Consider the following 17,403-nt stretch of genomic DNA (forward strand, 5'->3'; position numbering starts at 1 on the left):
TGACGCAGTGTCATTCCAGCAGCAGCGGTGAGGTAGACCGCACTATCACGTGATGTGCGACGGCAATGTATGTAGTAAAAGGATAACTAAGTAAGTAATACTGTTGCGTTTTGTAGGAGCAGGACCGTAAACGTGCATATGACTTCAACAAAAAGAATTTAATGCAGTCAGGATACTTTTTGTTGCTTATAAGAGGAAGCACTCTGCGCTGCTTTATGTTAAACATTATGAAAACAAGGCTTCCCATTGAGTAATATAAAAAGAGGAAAAAAGTTATTTTCAAAGCGCTGAAGATGCTAAACAAACATTTCCAACGCAAAGTCTTCAGTGCCGCTAAACATCACAGGGAGAGTTGCCTGTTTTAAGTAAAATATGGTTTCATTGAAATTTACACATCACGAGTAAATATTTCTTCGAAATTAATTCGGTGTTTCCCCTTATGTGCTCAAGGCAATGCGCTGGACAAAATTCTAAAACGGAAGGTGCTATACAAGACGCACGAGCGGGCGAGTATACGTTAATAGTATTTCTTTCTTTTGTACCACTTCACGAAAATGAGCGAATGGAAAAGTATGCTTCAGCAAAGTAAACTTGACTCGTCCACCAAGCTAATCGCGTAGGCGACGACGACTTGTGCATTGAGCTTAATACACGATGTTCGTACCTGCAGTTTATTTGGCGAATACTTCTGTGTTGAAGCTTCTCCGGTGCTTTGTTTAGCTCGGCGCCACACAGTGCACGTGTGTAGGAGCCACGCTGTTTGTTGCAGTTGTGCCTAAGAAAGAAGAATAACACACAATGTTATTAGGCCTTTGTTTTTGTTACTTCCCACTAGCCCACGTTAGTTTGTTGCAGTCGATGTAATTCATTGAGATCCCAACTGACACATAATACCACAAAAAATAAATTGAAAAAGCTTTAGGATCTTGCAGGCGCTTTAACTCGAGACAGCAGACATTCCCCAGTTTTGGTGCCAGTTGAGAATGTATTATAATAAAACTGTTTGTTTTTTCTACGGGAAGTCCGTGTAGTATAACCAAAGTGATCTTACACCAAATAAGACTTATCTCTAATGTGTTAATAAATGAAATGCAGATGTCCCTTCTTACGGCACTGTTTTGTTTTGAAATGCAATTTTTTATGTTGTGGAAACTGCGGGTGCCTTGTTAATCATGGGGCCCTATAACGTAAAGCTCTTCCAATATGTTTCGATTCCAATTTTCTGACGTCAAATTTGCGTAACCGCTGACGCAAGCATCGGGTGGTCACCCGTAGGGTTGTCTAAGCAGACCAATCAAACGCTCGCCTAGTTCATAGGAGGTTACTTTTGTTTGCTTGAAAAACAAATAACATTGCCTACACTGAGGGGCTTGTTTTATCTAATTGGCTGACAAGAGGCGAGGAGCACGCTGAAGTGGAAAGGGATTCGATGGGGCTGAGCCACTGCACTGAATATCGATAACTGGATGAAGAGGGTGGTGCCGGCGTCTACGATTGGTCCGCTTTCCCTTACTCAGCTGGCGGTGGCTGGTCGACAATCGTGGCGGCATGCAACAGAAGCTTAAGAATGACACTAAAACGGATCGTCACCAAAGAACTGACAGAACGCGGTCTTAAACGTTGCGAAAGTGCTCGAAAACGTTACACGGCTACGCAAAATGTTTCATTATACGCAAATAAACTCATGCTCTCCGATAGGTGCGAGTAGCTAGTGCAACAGCGATCGCCAGCAGCCATCTTTTATTCCTTTCGAAACGGGGCAGCCAGCGGTTATTCAGAAGAAAATTCAGTTTTGCTCGGCATATTAATGCATCTTTGACGCGTACACGTCACTCTGACGCGGTGAGCTTTTGCAGTTTTGTGACGTCTCGTGACAGGCAGGTGAAGTGGGTGCTGTCCGAAAACTTTTGACCAATAGCCGAGGCTAGTGCCGAAAAGTCGTCGAATCAGAAATAACTATATTTCTTTTGTTCGGTCAAATCATACATAATCAGTGTGTAGACGTCATATCAGACGGGGAGCTATCGCGGTTTTCGTGACGTCGCGTGACCTACAGTTAAAGTGGGGGTGGCCCAAAAAAGTTTTTGACCCATCGCGGAAGGCTGACTGCAGAATTGCAATAGAAATGTTTGGAATAGTTTTACGTTGTAGCGCCCATGTCTGCAAACTTTGTTGCCGGCAAACTCTTTGTTCACATATGGCTATGAATTTCATTAACATATATGAGGTCTTTTTTTAAATGTGTATGCGATGGCGAAAAATGCATTAGCTTGAACAATGACTCATGCCTTAAGGGCGTTAACTGTGCGACGCGTCTTTTTGAATGTCAATTATTATAGTTATCTCGTGAAAGATTTTACTGGTAGCGCGCGGTTCATCGCTTCTTCATGAAAGCATGCAAAGAGTCGTTGCCTTGCTTCGTTGACAGCGACTGCTTCTATATCTACCGCGCAACCTTTTTAACGTTCTCTTTTACAATGAAAGCCAATAAAAAGACACTTCGGCACTGAGACCAGCAGTAGTACTGGGAAAAAAATAATTCTTACTCGCATACTCTAACTGCCTTCGAGTGAATCAACTGCGAAGCAGTAACGCATAAATGCTCAACTAAACGTGGTGATGCAGATTCAAGAGCTGAGAAAATGGAATGATAAATAAAGAAACTAGCATGATAGATGGGAGGGGCCCCCATAACAGACGGTTTTTACAGGCACAATCCATATGTCGAAATCTTAGCTTAACGCAAGCTGAGGCCGCATCCTTGCCTTGGTTGTAGCTTATATGGCGTGACAGAACTACATAGGCGGAGAAAAACACAATAAGAATGTGATACTTTTAAACACGGATGCACAACCGCCTACGAAGATTTAGAACAATTGACTTGCTTTGGTAAATTACGAGCGCCTCTGTGGCTAAGAAGGTGTGCGGAATTGTTTCCCAAGTGACGACGAAATTATGAGTGTGCATTTCTCGGCACAACCTCAAGCGATGTCATTGTATTTTACGAGAACCTTGTTTGGCGCCGCTAATGAGAAAGTGGTCAGATTACAGAAGTATATAGGCAGTGTTTAGGGAGCGGTGATGGAATGAAATTGCCTTATTTCAAACAAAGTGTTCCGGTATAAGACGTGCAAAATGGTACTGCGAGGCGCGACGCCCTCCCTTTATTTGAAGAGCCCCGGGGCCTCGAGACTAAACCAATGCCAGCACCTGCTAATCCCACACTGCTATTTTGATGTGAAGTTATGTAATATTCGTTTTTCCAGAAATAGGATGTTTTTTTTTGCTATTAACGGATTCTTGTAGCGGAAACGATGGCGTCGGTGTGGCTATCGGTGGATTTGTCCGTGAGCGAATATTTCTTTATAAATTGAGGCGTATGTATAAGCTAGGTCTTGCTATATGTCATGCGATATATGCACGTCGTATCGCCACACTATTCTAGTAGGAATGTTGCAGTTACCTTGTCCTACATTGTTGACAAACTAATTCCTTAGAATTTTGAGAATGCTAGCCCTCAAACAAATGCCACGAACACCGACAGCCTGTGCCTTCTGTCTTGAATCTTCTTAGACTTAAATATTAAAAGTGCGAAACAGTAACAGAGATCGACCCACGCAAGAGGCCCCGTCTCTATCGGAAAGCTCACATTCGTGCACGGACCTCGCCGGTAGCGCTTCCCGAAAAAAAAACACTGTTACATAAACTGGAGTTGCCGGGAAGCGCGAGAAGCTGTCATACATCATTTACTGCTATTGAGTTCCACTCTTAAAAGACAAGCCTAAGCATTCTCCAATATTTTTTTGTGCAGATACAATTCATTACACTTTTCGCCGGTAGTTTGGCCTGACAGAGTTGGAGTACTCCCCAAAGAATGCTTGCGCATTAACAATGGTAAGATCTACAGAAGTTTGGCATAAGTTTTAAATATTATAATGTTAACCATATGTTGACGTGGAAAAAATTCAAAAAGCATGTAGAAGTGAGTAGCTTTCCTTTCTCCAGTGAATTCACATTCCACCAATCCGCCAGCCTAAACAGTTGTTTAGAAAAGTTCACGTAACATACTGAACGTACAAAGCGCAACATTATGCGAATACCTGAACGGGGACCTTTTGTGGGCCCTCACTGGCTATGCAACGTTCAGACAGCTCCGTTAAGTATCCCGCGTACTACTGCTAAGCAAGGTCGCCGGTTCGATTCTTAGTGGCAGTGTTTTGCGGTTATTTAAACTTCACCCGCCTAACGTGCGTGCGCGTTTGTGTTTCTATTGGCATTGATTGAGGGAAGGATGTGTGCCATCGTTTAGGCGCACGTTGCATCCGCCATGACAATGTGTTGGTGGATGCTTTCACGTAATTTTCCTAATTATACCATGGCCCCTTAACACACGCAGTAAAAATGCTCGTGTAACATTACAGCTAGAAAATGCTGCTGGAAAAGCTGTGTGATGTCTGCTCAAAACCATGGCAGGTTTAGTTTTACGTAAGGACTATTGCTGATGGGGTGGCTATGGAAGAACTTTTTAATGGGTTGCAGGACGACCTGCTTTGGGGTCCCATCTGAAAGCGCATAAAATACGGGGAGGACTCCGTAACATAAGAGGAGAGCGAGAGAGGTTCAAGCCTTCACACATATTGTGGCAGGCCAATCTAACCACTCGGTGAAGAAGTGTGGTTGAGGAAAGTGCCTCATTAGGATATCTTATCGTTAGACCCACTGGTCTAGTAAGTGCTCTGTATCGGCACGTTCTTTTACGCCATCGAATAAAGGACAGACTAGCCTTTCTGCCAGCCTCGATGATGTTTTTGAATTTTTGTCACAACCATAGGTGTGAGAGCGAGACCTTGCCGGAAGGGGAAAGGAAACTGTTACATTATTTTTTTTTCGCTTGTGGTTAGAATTTTATTTTTCCACTACAGACATCTTTGCAGCTCCTGGGGTGAATTCCTGGGCAAAATCACGTTACTACGGCTCGCCGCAAGCATTAACAAAGAAGAAAATTGTGGGTCACTATCCGGAAATGGTGCTCTTAGTTTTTTATGCACTTTTGACGTCGGGAGGCCGGCAGAATTTTCTGTTCAGACAATACTCTCATAACGCTTAAAAATATAAAATTGCCTAGCGGTGCGGCCAAAATGCTACTATGCACTGTTCTGCGTGGCTGTTTGTCAGCTCGGTTGCACAAGCATGGTTCTTATATTTACTGACGCTACAAGATGGCACAATAATCTTGTCTACGTATTAGACCCTGTTCTTGAGTGTGTTAGGTATATATTGCAATGCGGGCTCAGTGATCGTTTAAGAAGATATGCCGCGTGAACATTTCTAATATAATTCCGTCGACTAATGCAACATTCGTGAGGGTTACTGTTAACAAAGAGCGCAAAAAGAAGAAACACTTACTCGCATACTGAGGGAGACGTCCAGGGCTAGGAAAGATTTTCTGAGCATTTCAGATTGTTGCTGAATTTCTACAATTTCCACCTGGATGGGCTTATGCCTGTTGAGAGCGGGCAGCCTGGCTGCAAAGTTGGACACAGAACAAAGTGGTCAGTTACTAAGGAATAGATCCGTAAGGTAGACTATTGGAACTTGTGAACACAGGTGAAGACACCTGAGTAAACTGGGAACTAGAAGAGCATAGTTTGAACTTTTGCGCCGTGAAAAGTAAAAAAAAAAGATAAATAAGCCTAGCACAGGGCAAATAGTAAATGACGCCACGTTTGCATCAAATATTACACTATTGATCGCACGCTTTCTCAAGCTATCGCCCTTTCTTTTTTGTACTTTACCTACTTGTTTCGTGCCTATGATAGAAAACCGTAGATTCATTTTTTTCGCGTAGCAGTAGCACACTTATATTTCTGTCATAGAAGGTAACATATAAACTATACTTTGCCGCTGCCTATTTTTATATCTTCGTCTCAGTATTCTTAGTCGCAATGAGCAACATGCGCAGAACATAATCGATGTTGGCAAGGACGTGCCCTTGCATGAAGAATTGTGCATGACAACGTGAAGCAGGAAAAATTATTAAAATGAAAAAAATATCACAAGGGAAACAAATCCAAGAAGAGACTTTAGATTAAGACACAATGCATGCATGAGATGCATGGCCTTGGCTCCAACTACAATGTTATGCATCATACAGAGCATCGTTGCGAGTCCTCTTCCAATGACTGGCCATACTTTTTGGAGATGCACCTTCTCATGTCGTCGCAGTGCTTATATGATTCGAGGCATATCCTAAAAGTTGACGCAGTGAGCCAGCTAAGAAGGTGGAGAGGGGGCACCAGCGCTGCTTTTTCCGCTAAAGAACCCCGTTGGACATTACTAGGGAGCAGGTGGCTGTATGACAAGATGGAATCGCATGCGTGCAGTCTTAGTGCAACCAAGACCTTGTATGAAAAGTGGATGGGTGAAAAGACTGAACGGAAAATCCAATGAAACTTCCTATGTAAGCTTGGAAGATTGTGCAGAAATTTCCGAAATACGGCGAAATTCCTACGAAATGGATGCCCTAAAGATCGGCATTTAAATGAGTCCAGCGTTTTCGGAAATTGTGGAGACCCCGAGGACGATGCGAGATCAGGGCACTCCTCTACCCCGTTTTTACATAAAATTTACTTTGCCTAATTGAGAGTATTTTTATTGTGACCACACTGGTGTACCTAAATTCTTCCGAACGCTTTTTGTAAACGTACTACGGCACTCAATATAACCTCCAGCATGTGAGCTAGGGCCTCAGCACTAAATAAACTCAGTGTCCTTCCCCCCTGTGAAGAAGGAAGACTACTGAAGCTGTGTGTGTGGTCTCCTGAATAGGCAACTGCACCACCGCCGCGGGTTGGCCCGGTATTGCACTAAGTTGGGGATCGGCCCACGTATGAAAAATTGTTGGTCAATGCGCAGACGCAATCCACCAGATCCTAGCGTTTCTCCGTTTTAGATATGCGTACACCCGCGTGTTTCACGTTCTGTGCTTTGTTCGCACAGCGATAATACAGTGACCAACAGAGCAGCCCTAAAGTCTCGATTGCTTAGCGCTGCTTGTTTCGTTAAGGGGCACGCTGCCGTGGCGCGGTAACTATTCTTGTTTTCCTTGTTTTTTTATTGTGCGATGGAGCAGTAGCTTCTCAGTAGCCTAGGTTATTATTTCTCTGCAAAGAAAGCAGACGACGGAAAGGAGGGGGTAGGCGCATTGATCAAGTGGCGACACCCACTTTACCTATTTATCGATAGCGTCGCGGAAGCAACGGCTCGTGTGTTGCAGCTTATATTGAACGTCATAGCACGCCCACAAACATTTGTGTATCAGACGTCATCGTATCTATGGTGTCTGTAACATTGCGGAATACATTGAATCCATTATGAGCAGAAACGGGGAGTCGTACCGTGACTTGTTTTCGAAGGCTACGGTGGGCCACTACATTTGAAACATCTAAGTACGTTTAATTTCACCTGTGAGCTGCCTTACACTTGCGTGCTCATCTTCCGTTGAGGGTGATAGAGCAGTGAGGCACTAATATACTATGATATGGCAATGACACAGACCTGTGTGACAGAGGCCATCCTTGCTAACGATTTTCTGTTCCGTATAACCTGCATCCGAATTTTAACGAAGCACCTTTGCAAGTTCCTTTATTTCATAGGGGTGCAACTTGGAAGCTGCAAAACTTGTTTGCGTAAGTGTTTCAATTACTGCACTTATTATAACATGCACTTTCGCGCAATGTGGTAGTTCGCTGTAAATTAGTTGCAGGTGGGTTACTTTACGCCGACGGTGAACTGCACACATGAAACAGCAACTGAAGTTATATTGGTCTACGTTTATTTGACTCTTTTAACAGTCATATGAACTGAAGTCTACGGTCTGGTACCACCCGAAATTCTTGTATTATGCAGGGAAAGTTCGCTGGAGTAAAAGAAGTATGTAGGAACTCCACTGGAGTTATACAAGTATGCGGAAGCGTACCCACTAATTTCAGTTTGGCCGCCGCCAAATTTAATTTTGTCCACTATACGCTTATATGCCGCCGCTCTTCAATTTAATTTTGGCCCAGCGCTAAATTTTATTTGGCTCATCCCTAAATTCGCCACCCCCAAAATTTTAAGTTGGCCCACCCGCAAATTTAATTTGTCCTACCCGCAAATTTAAGTTGGCCCACCACCAAATTTAAGTGGGCACACCGCTGATTTGGAAGTTGACTCACCCAAAAATTTCAATTTGGCGTACACCGCCAAAAGGTCAACTGGTCCGCGTCGAATTTCAACTAACACACCCCCAAATTTCAATTTGAGCAAACCCTAAACTTAATTTGGCCCAGCCATATATTTAGGTAGGCCCAAGTCCCAGTTTCAAGTTACCAAGCCCCATGTTTCAAGTTCTCCCATCCCCAGTTTTCTAGTAGACCCACCCCTAAATTCTAGTTGGCCCACTCCCAAATTTCAGGTCGGGGATTTTAAAATTTCAAGTTGTCGCAACCCTCAATTTAACTTGGCCCATCACGAAATTTATATCAGCTCAAGCCCGAATTTAGTTGGCCCGCCGCCACACCCAATTTCAAGTTGACCCAGCTGCAAAATTAGGTTGGGCCACCCTCAAATTTAATTGGTCCGCCATGCAACTTCAATTTGCCCCACCCAAAAAATTAAAATTGACTCACCGCAATGTTGGTTCTCCCACACCCAAATTTTAATTGGCCGAACACCAAATTTCGGTTGGCCCATCGGCAAATTTCAGGTCAACCCAATCAAAAATTTCAACTGGATCCACCGCAAAATTTTATTTGGACCACGCCTACTGTAATATTCCCCATGTATTCTAAATGAAAGCTCAAATATCATTATGGGTATTGTCTCTGAGCAATATTTTTAATTGTTTATTGTCGCTTATAATGCACAAATAATCTACATAATCATTATCATAACGATAAAAAATCTTAGCCTTCCAAATAACGCAAGTTTGTGCAGATACTAGGCATTACGGTTTTCGTGTGCAGTTTGGCATGTTGGACAAGGGTGCTCGCCAAAGAATGCTGATGCATTAAAAACAGAGCTTAATCTAGCGGACAAGCCCATGTGCGTTGCCAGCTTCGTTTGCCAGCTTCGGGTGCCAGCCACTCATTTAAGTTCATTATTGCGGCACAAGATCATGTGCAGATGTCTTCCAAGCGACACATTGTATTTGTAGTCGTAGCCCCCTTCCCCTCCCATGTCTAAGTGAAGGCTATGTTGTCTTTTAACATGTGCGAAGTGCCTGAAGCGGAACCTCCGTGAAGATAAGGAAGAAGGCGACCGAGACTGGGGGTGCGGAAAGAGATGAGGTAATCCTAAATGTTGACGCAGTGAGTCAGCTAAGAAGGTGGAGAGGGGGCACCAGCGCTGCTCTTTCCGCTTAAGAACCCCGTTGGACATTAATAGGGAGCAGGTGACTCCGTGATCAGTATGCACTGTAATCCCTACTTAGTCTAATCAATTGCCGCTTAGCCATTTAGTTTAAAAGTAATCAATGAATTCAACTTGCAAGATTTCCTTAGGAAATGCCGCATTCTGCACGTATCTGCGTCCTAAACCTGGCCGGACCCTCTCATATACCGACTGCATTATTTTGGTACAGTAAACCACAGAAACGGATCACCAGTTTAGGAAGCTGTGAAGTAGCGATGCCGTTCGTGAAGCATTTGTGAGAATGCTTGATGGTATCTTTTGCAACTAGCGCCGGACTTTGGTGACGAGCAGTCAATGGTGCATGAACTGAGTTTCGAAAGGTTAGCGTATCATTGGTGTAAAGAGGCCGAAATACATTCGCTGTAAAGTGTGCAAAATTTATGTGTAATAAAACCACTATTTAGACGCGTAAGGTGTGAGATGTGCGATTGAAATAAAGTATTTGCAACGAAATGATCATATACTAAAATCTATGAGTGTAAATAGCAGGACCCTGGAATGCAAGGGCATGGATGAATACGCTCTACACAAGCGTTATATCCTAACAGCGGCCATCAATGAGGTGTTTGGAATCTTTCGGCTATACGACTTGCAAAATGGTTCCAGCGTGTGGAAGGTTCAAAACGGCTTTGCGGTCGAAACAGCAGTTCTGTGCCCAGAAGCATTTTCAGATGTAGTGGGATTTGCTATCAGCAGGATAAAGACAGTCCTTTTTTCTCTCACTGCTTGTGTCCCCACAGCCCAACAAGACGTGTGGGAACGTCCGCGTCTCGCTACAATTGCCACAGACAGGATATTTATCACTATTCAACCGGTAAGGGTGTCGTGTGCGCGGACGCTTCATCGTGCTAGCTTTGTTTCCAATACTTGCTGAGTTTTTCGCACGAAAATGGCTTCACTTCCATGGCAGCAGCAACTATCAGCCGTCACGCCTCTATTCTTTACAAAGGTTACGCAAGTACTTTTTTAGGCGTTTAAGTAAACTCATTTTATTTGACCACATGACAATTTATGTAAACTATGCTGCACCTGTCGTTTGCAGATGGCAATACTGCATGATTTAAAACCTACTCGTACATAAAACATTGTGCCCGGAATGACTGTATAAAGTGAATTCATTTTCTATAACAAATAGTGTACAACTAGGTATTCCTCATCGGTATACACCAGTCCCTTGGGTGAATAGCCTAGAAGCATCGCCAGGTCTTATGCGGAATTCGCAATGAGACAGGTACCTTTCCATGTTGTTCATCATGCTGCCCCGGACACACTGAGTCGGCAGATATCGCAAAATTCCGAAGCACCATAAAGTATTGTAGCTTTTCCTCATGTCTATAAAAACGGATGAGCCTAGTTTATAAATGAAGGCGTCGTCAATGTTTTCCCTATAGCGGAGTGGACAGCCATTTGTCGATCCGCCCACCCTGAGGGTGAATTGGAATGGGTTGAGTAGCTTAGTGGTTCCGATAAAATGCAGCTGACGCCGATTTACTATGTTTGCGAAGAACCTGCAAAGGCAGCGAGTCAGTGCTACAAGCGTATAACTGGTGGCGAAAGACAGATACTTGGCTTCTTAGCGGATTGGGTTTGTTACTGCCTCTTTCCAAGCAGGTTGGATATACTTTGATGATGATATTGCATTGAAAATAGACAGAAGGGCTTTCTGGATGTAAGTGTTATTATTTCATAAATGATTTGAGCAGATCTTGCAGCACATGTAATAAAGCGGTTCAGGAATGCATGGTACTCTGCTAAGTGAAACGAACGGTTCTATGCTTCATTTGGTGCGTATTTTCGTTCCAAAGTCTCTCGTTCTCCCCGTTGTCCCTTTCTAGGTAAAGTTAAGAAATGTGTGTGGACCTGCAGATCGTCTTAAAATAGGCACACAGCTAGAACTGCAACTATCTCTAGGCTGTTTTGGAGCCCAACGCAACGAGTATTCTTGAAATCAGCCGTGTATACGCCATGTCCGTACCTGCTGTTTGTGTGGTGAATGCTCTTGCGTAGAAGGTCTTGCATGACGGTCAACTGAGCTCGGCGTTGACCAGTACGCAGTCCGACGTTTGCAGGCCTGGATGGCGAAAGGAGATCGACATTCGAAATTATTATGAGCTGGATGTTGCCGCGAGAACAGAAGATCGTTTCAGACGCCTTTAATGGAGAACTCATATCCGACAATCAATCGAAAACTTTCATTATTGATCTGTAATGTTGCTAGAGGCACTGATCGCGCAAGTAGTTTGGGTAGATGTTTAACATGCAGTGCTAAGAACTGAATTGATCACTTGAATGCTCATGGTGTAGTAGCACCAGTAAATGGAAACACGTGCGTGAATAAAACACGGGCGATATTGATATACGTGCATACTTTACAAACCAACGACGTGTATCGTATTTCGCGCTACGTTTGCGCGACGATTGCTTGAAGTGAATTCAAGCAATGTATTTAATTGTTTTAACAAATTCATTTGACAGATTACATCTTTTGTCTTTTCAGATTTCCACATGATGGATAAACGAGAAAATATTATAGTGGATTTCATTTTAGAAAATATTTTGTAGAGTAATACGCTGCTTTAATTCCTGTAGCTGCTAGTTGAATGTGAACATCTGCAAGCAAAGATTATCTCGTAAAGACAATTTCTGAAGTTTCCGAGTACGCGCATTCTTTGACAACTAAGCACGAAAATACAAGTTTCTCTCGGCTTCCTTCGCCTGTGATGAGCACCGCATCGCCTACTCGCAGTCAATTTATTATGTCCGTGTTCACGGGAGCTTGGAAACACGCTCTGTGCCTTGACTTCAGATGTTGAAAAGAAAGAAACAAACAAATGAAAGAAATACCCAACGGTTTGTTCAGTGAGGCCCGTTCTCGGGCAGAAATGAGAAGAAAACCAAAAAAAGTTGACTTAAGGACTATATGATGGGTGAGTTGACTTAGGTTAAAGAATACAGAACTTTACAAATAAGGAAATTTATTTTCAAGTAAAAGATGCCAGGTAACTGCACTTTAATGTCAGACACCGAGAGAGCGACATAGCTTGATTAAAGCCAGAATTTGATCCCGATGACATGCAGGACTTCTTACATCAGATGGCGTGATTCGAAGAACGCAATGAAGAGAGAGGTATTGAAACACTAAATACAAACTACTAAGCCACAATTATTCAAAGGTGAAAGTCTTGATGAATGTTGTTTCTGGCTTGAGTAAAGCAGGTTAACTTTAATTAATGGCTTGATCGTAGCCCGATATCAATGGGAAGGAGACTACACAAACCATTTGTCTGCATTTCCCGGCTTTATGTGAATGGATGACATTGCTGTCGGACTAAAACAACCAGAAGGAAGCGTAACTCTGATAATCTGGGTACGGTGCACACTTGGTGGGGTATTCAGTAAGAATCGACTCAGTGGACACGCTTATTTAATATGCTGCTGAAGTTCCGATTCGTGGGCTGGGCTAGGCCGGGGTAAGGGTGAGGAGAGAGGTAACCCCAGCCAGCCAGTGCCTCAGCAGCCGAAGAAATGGCCCTGTCAACTAGGTGGGCACTTGCAGAAAACCCCCGGCATCCTCGTTCACATTCCGGAAACGCTCCATCCACACCTGATCCCACCGTGATGTCTTTCAGTTTGACCTGCCACCTCCTTTGTTGCACAGCAGCAGAGGATATCAGGCTTTGTTATGTTCCACTATCTTGTCCCGTTACTGGTGCTGCTCGTTTTCTAGCGGACGGTGATCGGCGAGATGGGGGCGATCGGGAGAAGCGGCGACGTGGCGAAGGAAAGCGGCTAGAGCGGGTATGATGAGAAGTGTCGCCAGAGTTTGCTGGCTGCGTTTGCGGGGCGAACCAGGAAGCAGCATGAAGGCCAGTGGGATGGGTGGTAGGACCAGGGGGTCGAATTCCACGAAGACTGGCAGTGACGGGAAATATGGCCGATACGGCCACAAGTGAATCATATAGGCCAGTCGTCTGGAGTACGCCATTCGGCCGGGTTGCGATGCCGCGGTGGGGCATTCAGGCTGTGGGCGCGTATGACAGAGCTGGACGGAGTGTAGTCAGGCCGATTAACTGAGCAGATGTTGGTCAAGCCAACATTGGCCAATTCTTGGCGCACGACAGACTGCATCAATGAGACGGTCGCCTAGCAATTGTCGGGGCCTTGGGTTGGGGTCGTGACAGGAGATGCGGCTTCTATTTCACGTCGGATGACATGGAGGATGTGATCAGAGCGATTGGGTGTGGGCGGACTGCGGAGGTCTTCGCAGGTGGACGTAGCAGCCGCGTTGGGAAAGCAGGAAAATGGCTGGGCAATGCGGCGACTCTTGGCTTACTCAAACCGCCGGCATTCGGTAATGATGACTTACACAATGGAAGAATCCTTGAAGACAAGGAGATGGAAGGCATCATCTGCTATGCCCTTAATGACATGCGTAACCTTATCTGGTTCGGACACCTTCGGATCCACTTGGCGGCACAGAGCGAGCACGTCCTGGATGTAAGTGAGATAGGATTCTGCGCACGACTGGACACGCGAAGCGAGGTCTTTTTGGGTGGCGCGATGGCGTCCAACTGGCTTGCCATACAAATCTGAGTTTCTGTTTACAAATGCCAGAGCTTGTAGGTTCCTCCTCGTGGGTCTGAAACCAGACGCGTGCCATACGCACTAGGTAAAATATCAGATTCACGAGCATGATGGTCTGGTCCCAGTGGTTGCTGGCGCTCACCCGCTCAAATAGTTGAAGCCAGTGTTTAACATCAGTGTCGTCGGTGCCGGAAAAGATTCCTGGGTCGCGGGGTTGGGCTAGAATGACGGTGGACGTGGGTGCCGACGGGCCCGAAGCATCCTCGCCTTGAGCTGGCATTCTAGATGTAGACAAGGAGCGCCCGCTGCGTAAATCCGTCTTGATAATGATCCCGCAACCTCGACCAAAAGCGTTACGTTGTTAAAAACAGTCAGACGTGTATTTACAGAATAGTTACAATAATTGCATCAGTTGACAAGATCGTAGCCAGCGCGCGAAGCCCAGAATATCGTCTTCTTCCGACGATGATTAAAACATCTTCGTCAGCGTGTCACAATATTTTGCGAGATGTTGATCACAAGTCCTTGCGTGACTTGGCAATGCGCTAGGCGCGGTGTCTCGCATTTTACTCGTAGCCAAACTGCCCAGGCTTTGTACTGACACTAACAGCACGGAGTAGACTGAATGCTTTCCTTTAAATTCTACAATATCTTCCGGCCCTATGCGACATAAAAATGATTATAGAAAGGTTCTTCAAGAGTCCTTCGTAATTAAATATTTTAGGTAAATTTTTTAATTCAACAGAAACGATTACGAGCGCAGCCCCGCAAAGTGCAGATCTGTCCAACCGCTCTGTGTCGCAAAAACCTAACGTAACGCTGGTGTCGTATTTCCTTCCCTCGGACTGATGCCGACTGGCGAATTGCGGAAGTCGCCTTTTGACGCAGCGTCATTCCAGCAGCAGGGGCGAGGTAGACCGTACTATCACGTGATATGGGACGGCAATGTATGCAGTAAAAGGATAACTAAGTAAGTAATACTGTTGCGTTTTGTAGGAGTAGGACCGTAAACGTGCATATGACTTCAGCAAAAAGAATTTAATGCAGTCAGGATGCTTTTTGTTGCTTATAAGAGGAAGCACTCTGCGCTTCTTTATGTTAAACATTCTGAAAACAAGGCTTCCCATCGTGTAATATAAAAAGAGGAAAAAAGTTATTTTCAAAGCGCTGAAGATGCTAAACAAACATTTCCAACGCAAAGTCTTCAGTGCCGCTAAACATCACAGGGAGAGTTGCCTGTTTTAAGTAAAATATGGTTTCATTGAACTTTACACACCACGAGTAAATATTTCTTCGAAATTAAATCGGTATTTCCCCTTATGTGCTCAAGGCTATGCGCTGGACGAAATTCTAAAACGGAAGGTGCTATACAAGACGCACGAGCGTGCGAGTAAACGTTAATAGTATTTCTTTCTTTTGTACCACTTCACGAAAATGAGCGAATGGAAAACTATGCGTCAACAAAGTAAACTTGACTGGTCCACCAAGCTAATCGAGTAGGCGACGATGACTTGCGCATTGAGCTTAATACACGATGTTCGTACCTGCAGTTTATTTGGCGAATACTTCTGTGTTGAAGCTTCTCCGGTGCTCTGTTTAGCTCGGCGTCACACAGTGCACGTGTGTAGGAGCCACGCTGTTTGTTGCAGTTGTGCCTAAGAAAGAAGAATAGCACACAATGTTATTAGGCCTTTGTTTTTGTTACTTCCCACTAGCCCACGTTAGTTTGTTGCAGTCGATGTAATTCATTGAGATCCCAACTGACACATAATACCACGAAATATAAATTGAAAAAGTTTTAGGATCTTGCAGGCCCTTTAACTCGAGACAACAGACATTCCCCAGTTTTGGTGCCAGTTGAGAATGTATTATTATAAAACTGTTTTTTTTTTCTACGGGAAGTTTGTGCAGTATAACCAAAGTGATTTTACACCAAATAAGACTTATCTCTAATGTGTTAATAAATGAAATGCAGATGTCACTTCTTACGGCACTGTTTTGTTTTGAAATGCAATTTTTATGTTGTGGAAACTGCGGGTGCTTTGTTAATCATGGGGCCCTAAAACGTAAAACTATTCCAATATGTTTCTATTCCAATTTTCTGACGTCAAATTTGCGTAACCGCTGACGCAAGCATCGGGTGGTCACCCGTAGGGTTGTCTAAGCAGACCAATCAAACGCTCGCCTAGTTCAAAGGAGGTTACTTTTGTTTGCTTGAAAAAACAAATAGCATTGCCTACACTGAGGGGCTTGTTTTATCTAATTGGCTCACAAGAGGCGAGGAGCACGCTGAAGTGGAAAGGGATTCGATGGGGCCGAGCCACTGCACTGAATATCGATAACTGGATGAAGAGGGTGGTGCCGGCGTCTACGATTGGTCCGCTTTCCCTTACTTAGCTGGCGGTGGCTGGTCGACAATCGTGGCGGCATGCAACAGAAGCTTAAGAATGACACTAAAACGGATCCTCACCAAAGAAGAACTGACAGAACGTTGCGAAAGTGCTCGAAAACGTTACACGGCTGCGCAAAATGTTTCATTATACGCAAATAAACTCATGCCCTCCGATAGGTGCGAGTAGCTAGTGCATCAGCGATCGGCAGCAGCCATCTTTTATTCCTTTCGGAACGGGGCAGCCAGCGGTTATTCAGAAGAAAATTCAGTTTTGTTCGGCATATTAATGCACCTTTGACGTGTACACGTCACTCTGACGCGGTCAGCTTTTGCAGTTTTGTGACGTCTCGTGACAGGCAGGTGAAGTGGGTGCTGCCCGAAAACTTTTGAGTAATAGCCGAGGCTAGTGCCGAAAAGTCGTCGAATCAGAAATAACTATATTTCTTTTGTTCGGTCAAATCATGCATAATCAGTGTGTAGCCGTCATATCAGACGCGGAGCTATCGCGGTTTTCGTGACGTCGCGTGACCTACAGTTGAAGTGGGGGTGGCCCAAAAAAGTTTTTGACCAATCGCGGAAGGCTGACTGCAGAATTGGAATAGAAATGTTTGGAATAGTTTTACGTTATAGCGCCCATGTCTGCAAACTTTGTTGCCGGCAATCTCTTTGTTCACATATGGTTATGAATTTCATTAATATATATGAGGTCTTTTTTTAAATGTGTATGCGATGGCGAAAAATGCATTTGCTTGAACAATGACTCAAGCCTAAGGGAACTGTGCGACGCGTCTTTTTGAATGTCAATTCTAGTTATCTCATGAAAGATTTTACTGGTAGCGCGCGGTTCACCGCTTCTTCATGAAAGCATGCGAAGAGTCGTTGCCTTGCTTCGTTGACAGCGACTGCTTCAATATGTACCGCGCAACCTTTTTAACGTTCTCTTTTACAATGAAAGCCAATAAAAAGACACTTCG

The 17,403-nt window shown here is 44.3% G+C and overlaps 2 protein-coding genes across 3 annotated transcripts in view; both read right to left on the bottom strand.

Annotated features, from left to right (window-relative positions):
- Positions 1–5,480, bottom strand: part of LOC142592718 (uncharacterized) — a 63,737-nt gene extending 58,257 nt beyond the window's left edge. For both annotated transcript variants that reach the window (XM_075704317.1, XM_075704316.1), the window contains exons 1-2: positions 5,407–5,480; positions 665–775 (exon numbers count right to left, since the gene is read on the bottom strand). In XM_075704317.1, coding sequence (XP_075560432.1) covers positions 665–775; positions 5,407–5,454 — 159 coding nt within the window. In that variant the 5' untranslated portion in view covers positions 5,455–5,480. The remainder of the gene's footprint in view (positions 1–664; positions 776–5,406) is intronic.
- A 5,959-nt stretch (positions 5,481–11,439) lies between these two features.
- LOC142592720 (uncharacterized) overlaps positions 11,440–17,403 on the bottom strand; it is a 74,654-nt gene continuing 68,690 nt past the window's right edge. Inside the window, exons 12-13 of the mRNA XM_075704318.1 lie at positions 15,582–15,692; positions 11,440–11,524 (exon numbers count right to left, since the gene is read on the bottom strand). The gene's annotated coding sequence lies outside the window, so the exon portion shown is untranslated. The remainder of the gene's footprint in view (positions 11,525–15,581; positions 15,693–17,403) is intronic.

This window comes from Dermacentor variabilis, chromosome 9 (genome assembly GCF_050947875.1).
Source record: "Dermacentor variabilis isolate Ectoservices chromosome 9, ASM5094787v1, whole genome shotgun sequence".
Classification (NCBI taxonomy): domain Eukaryota; kingdom Metazoa; phylum Arthropoda; class Arachnida; order Ixodida; family Ixodidae; genus Dermacentor; species Dermacentor variabilis.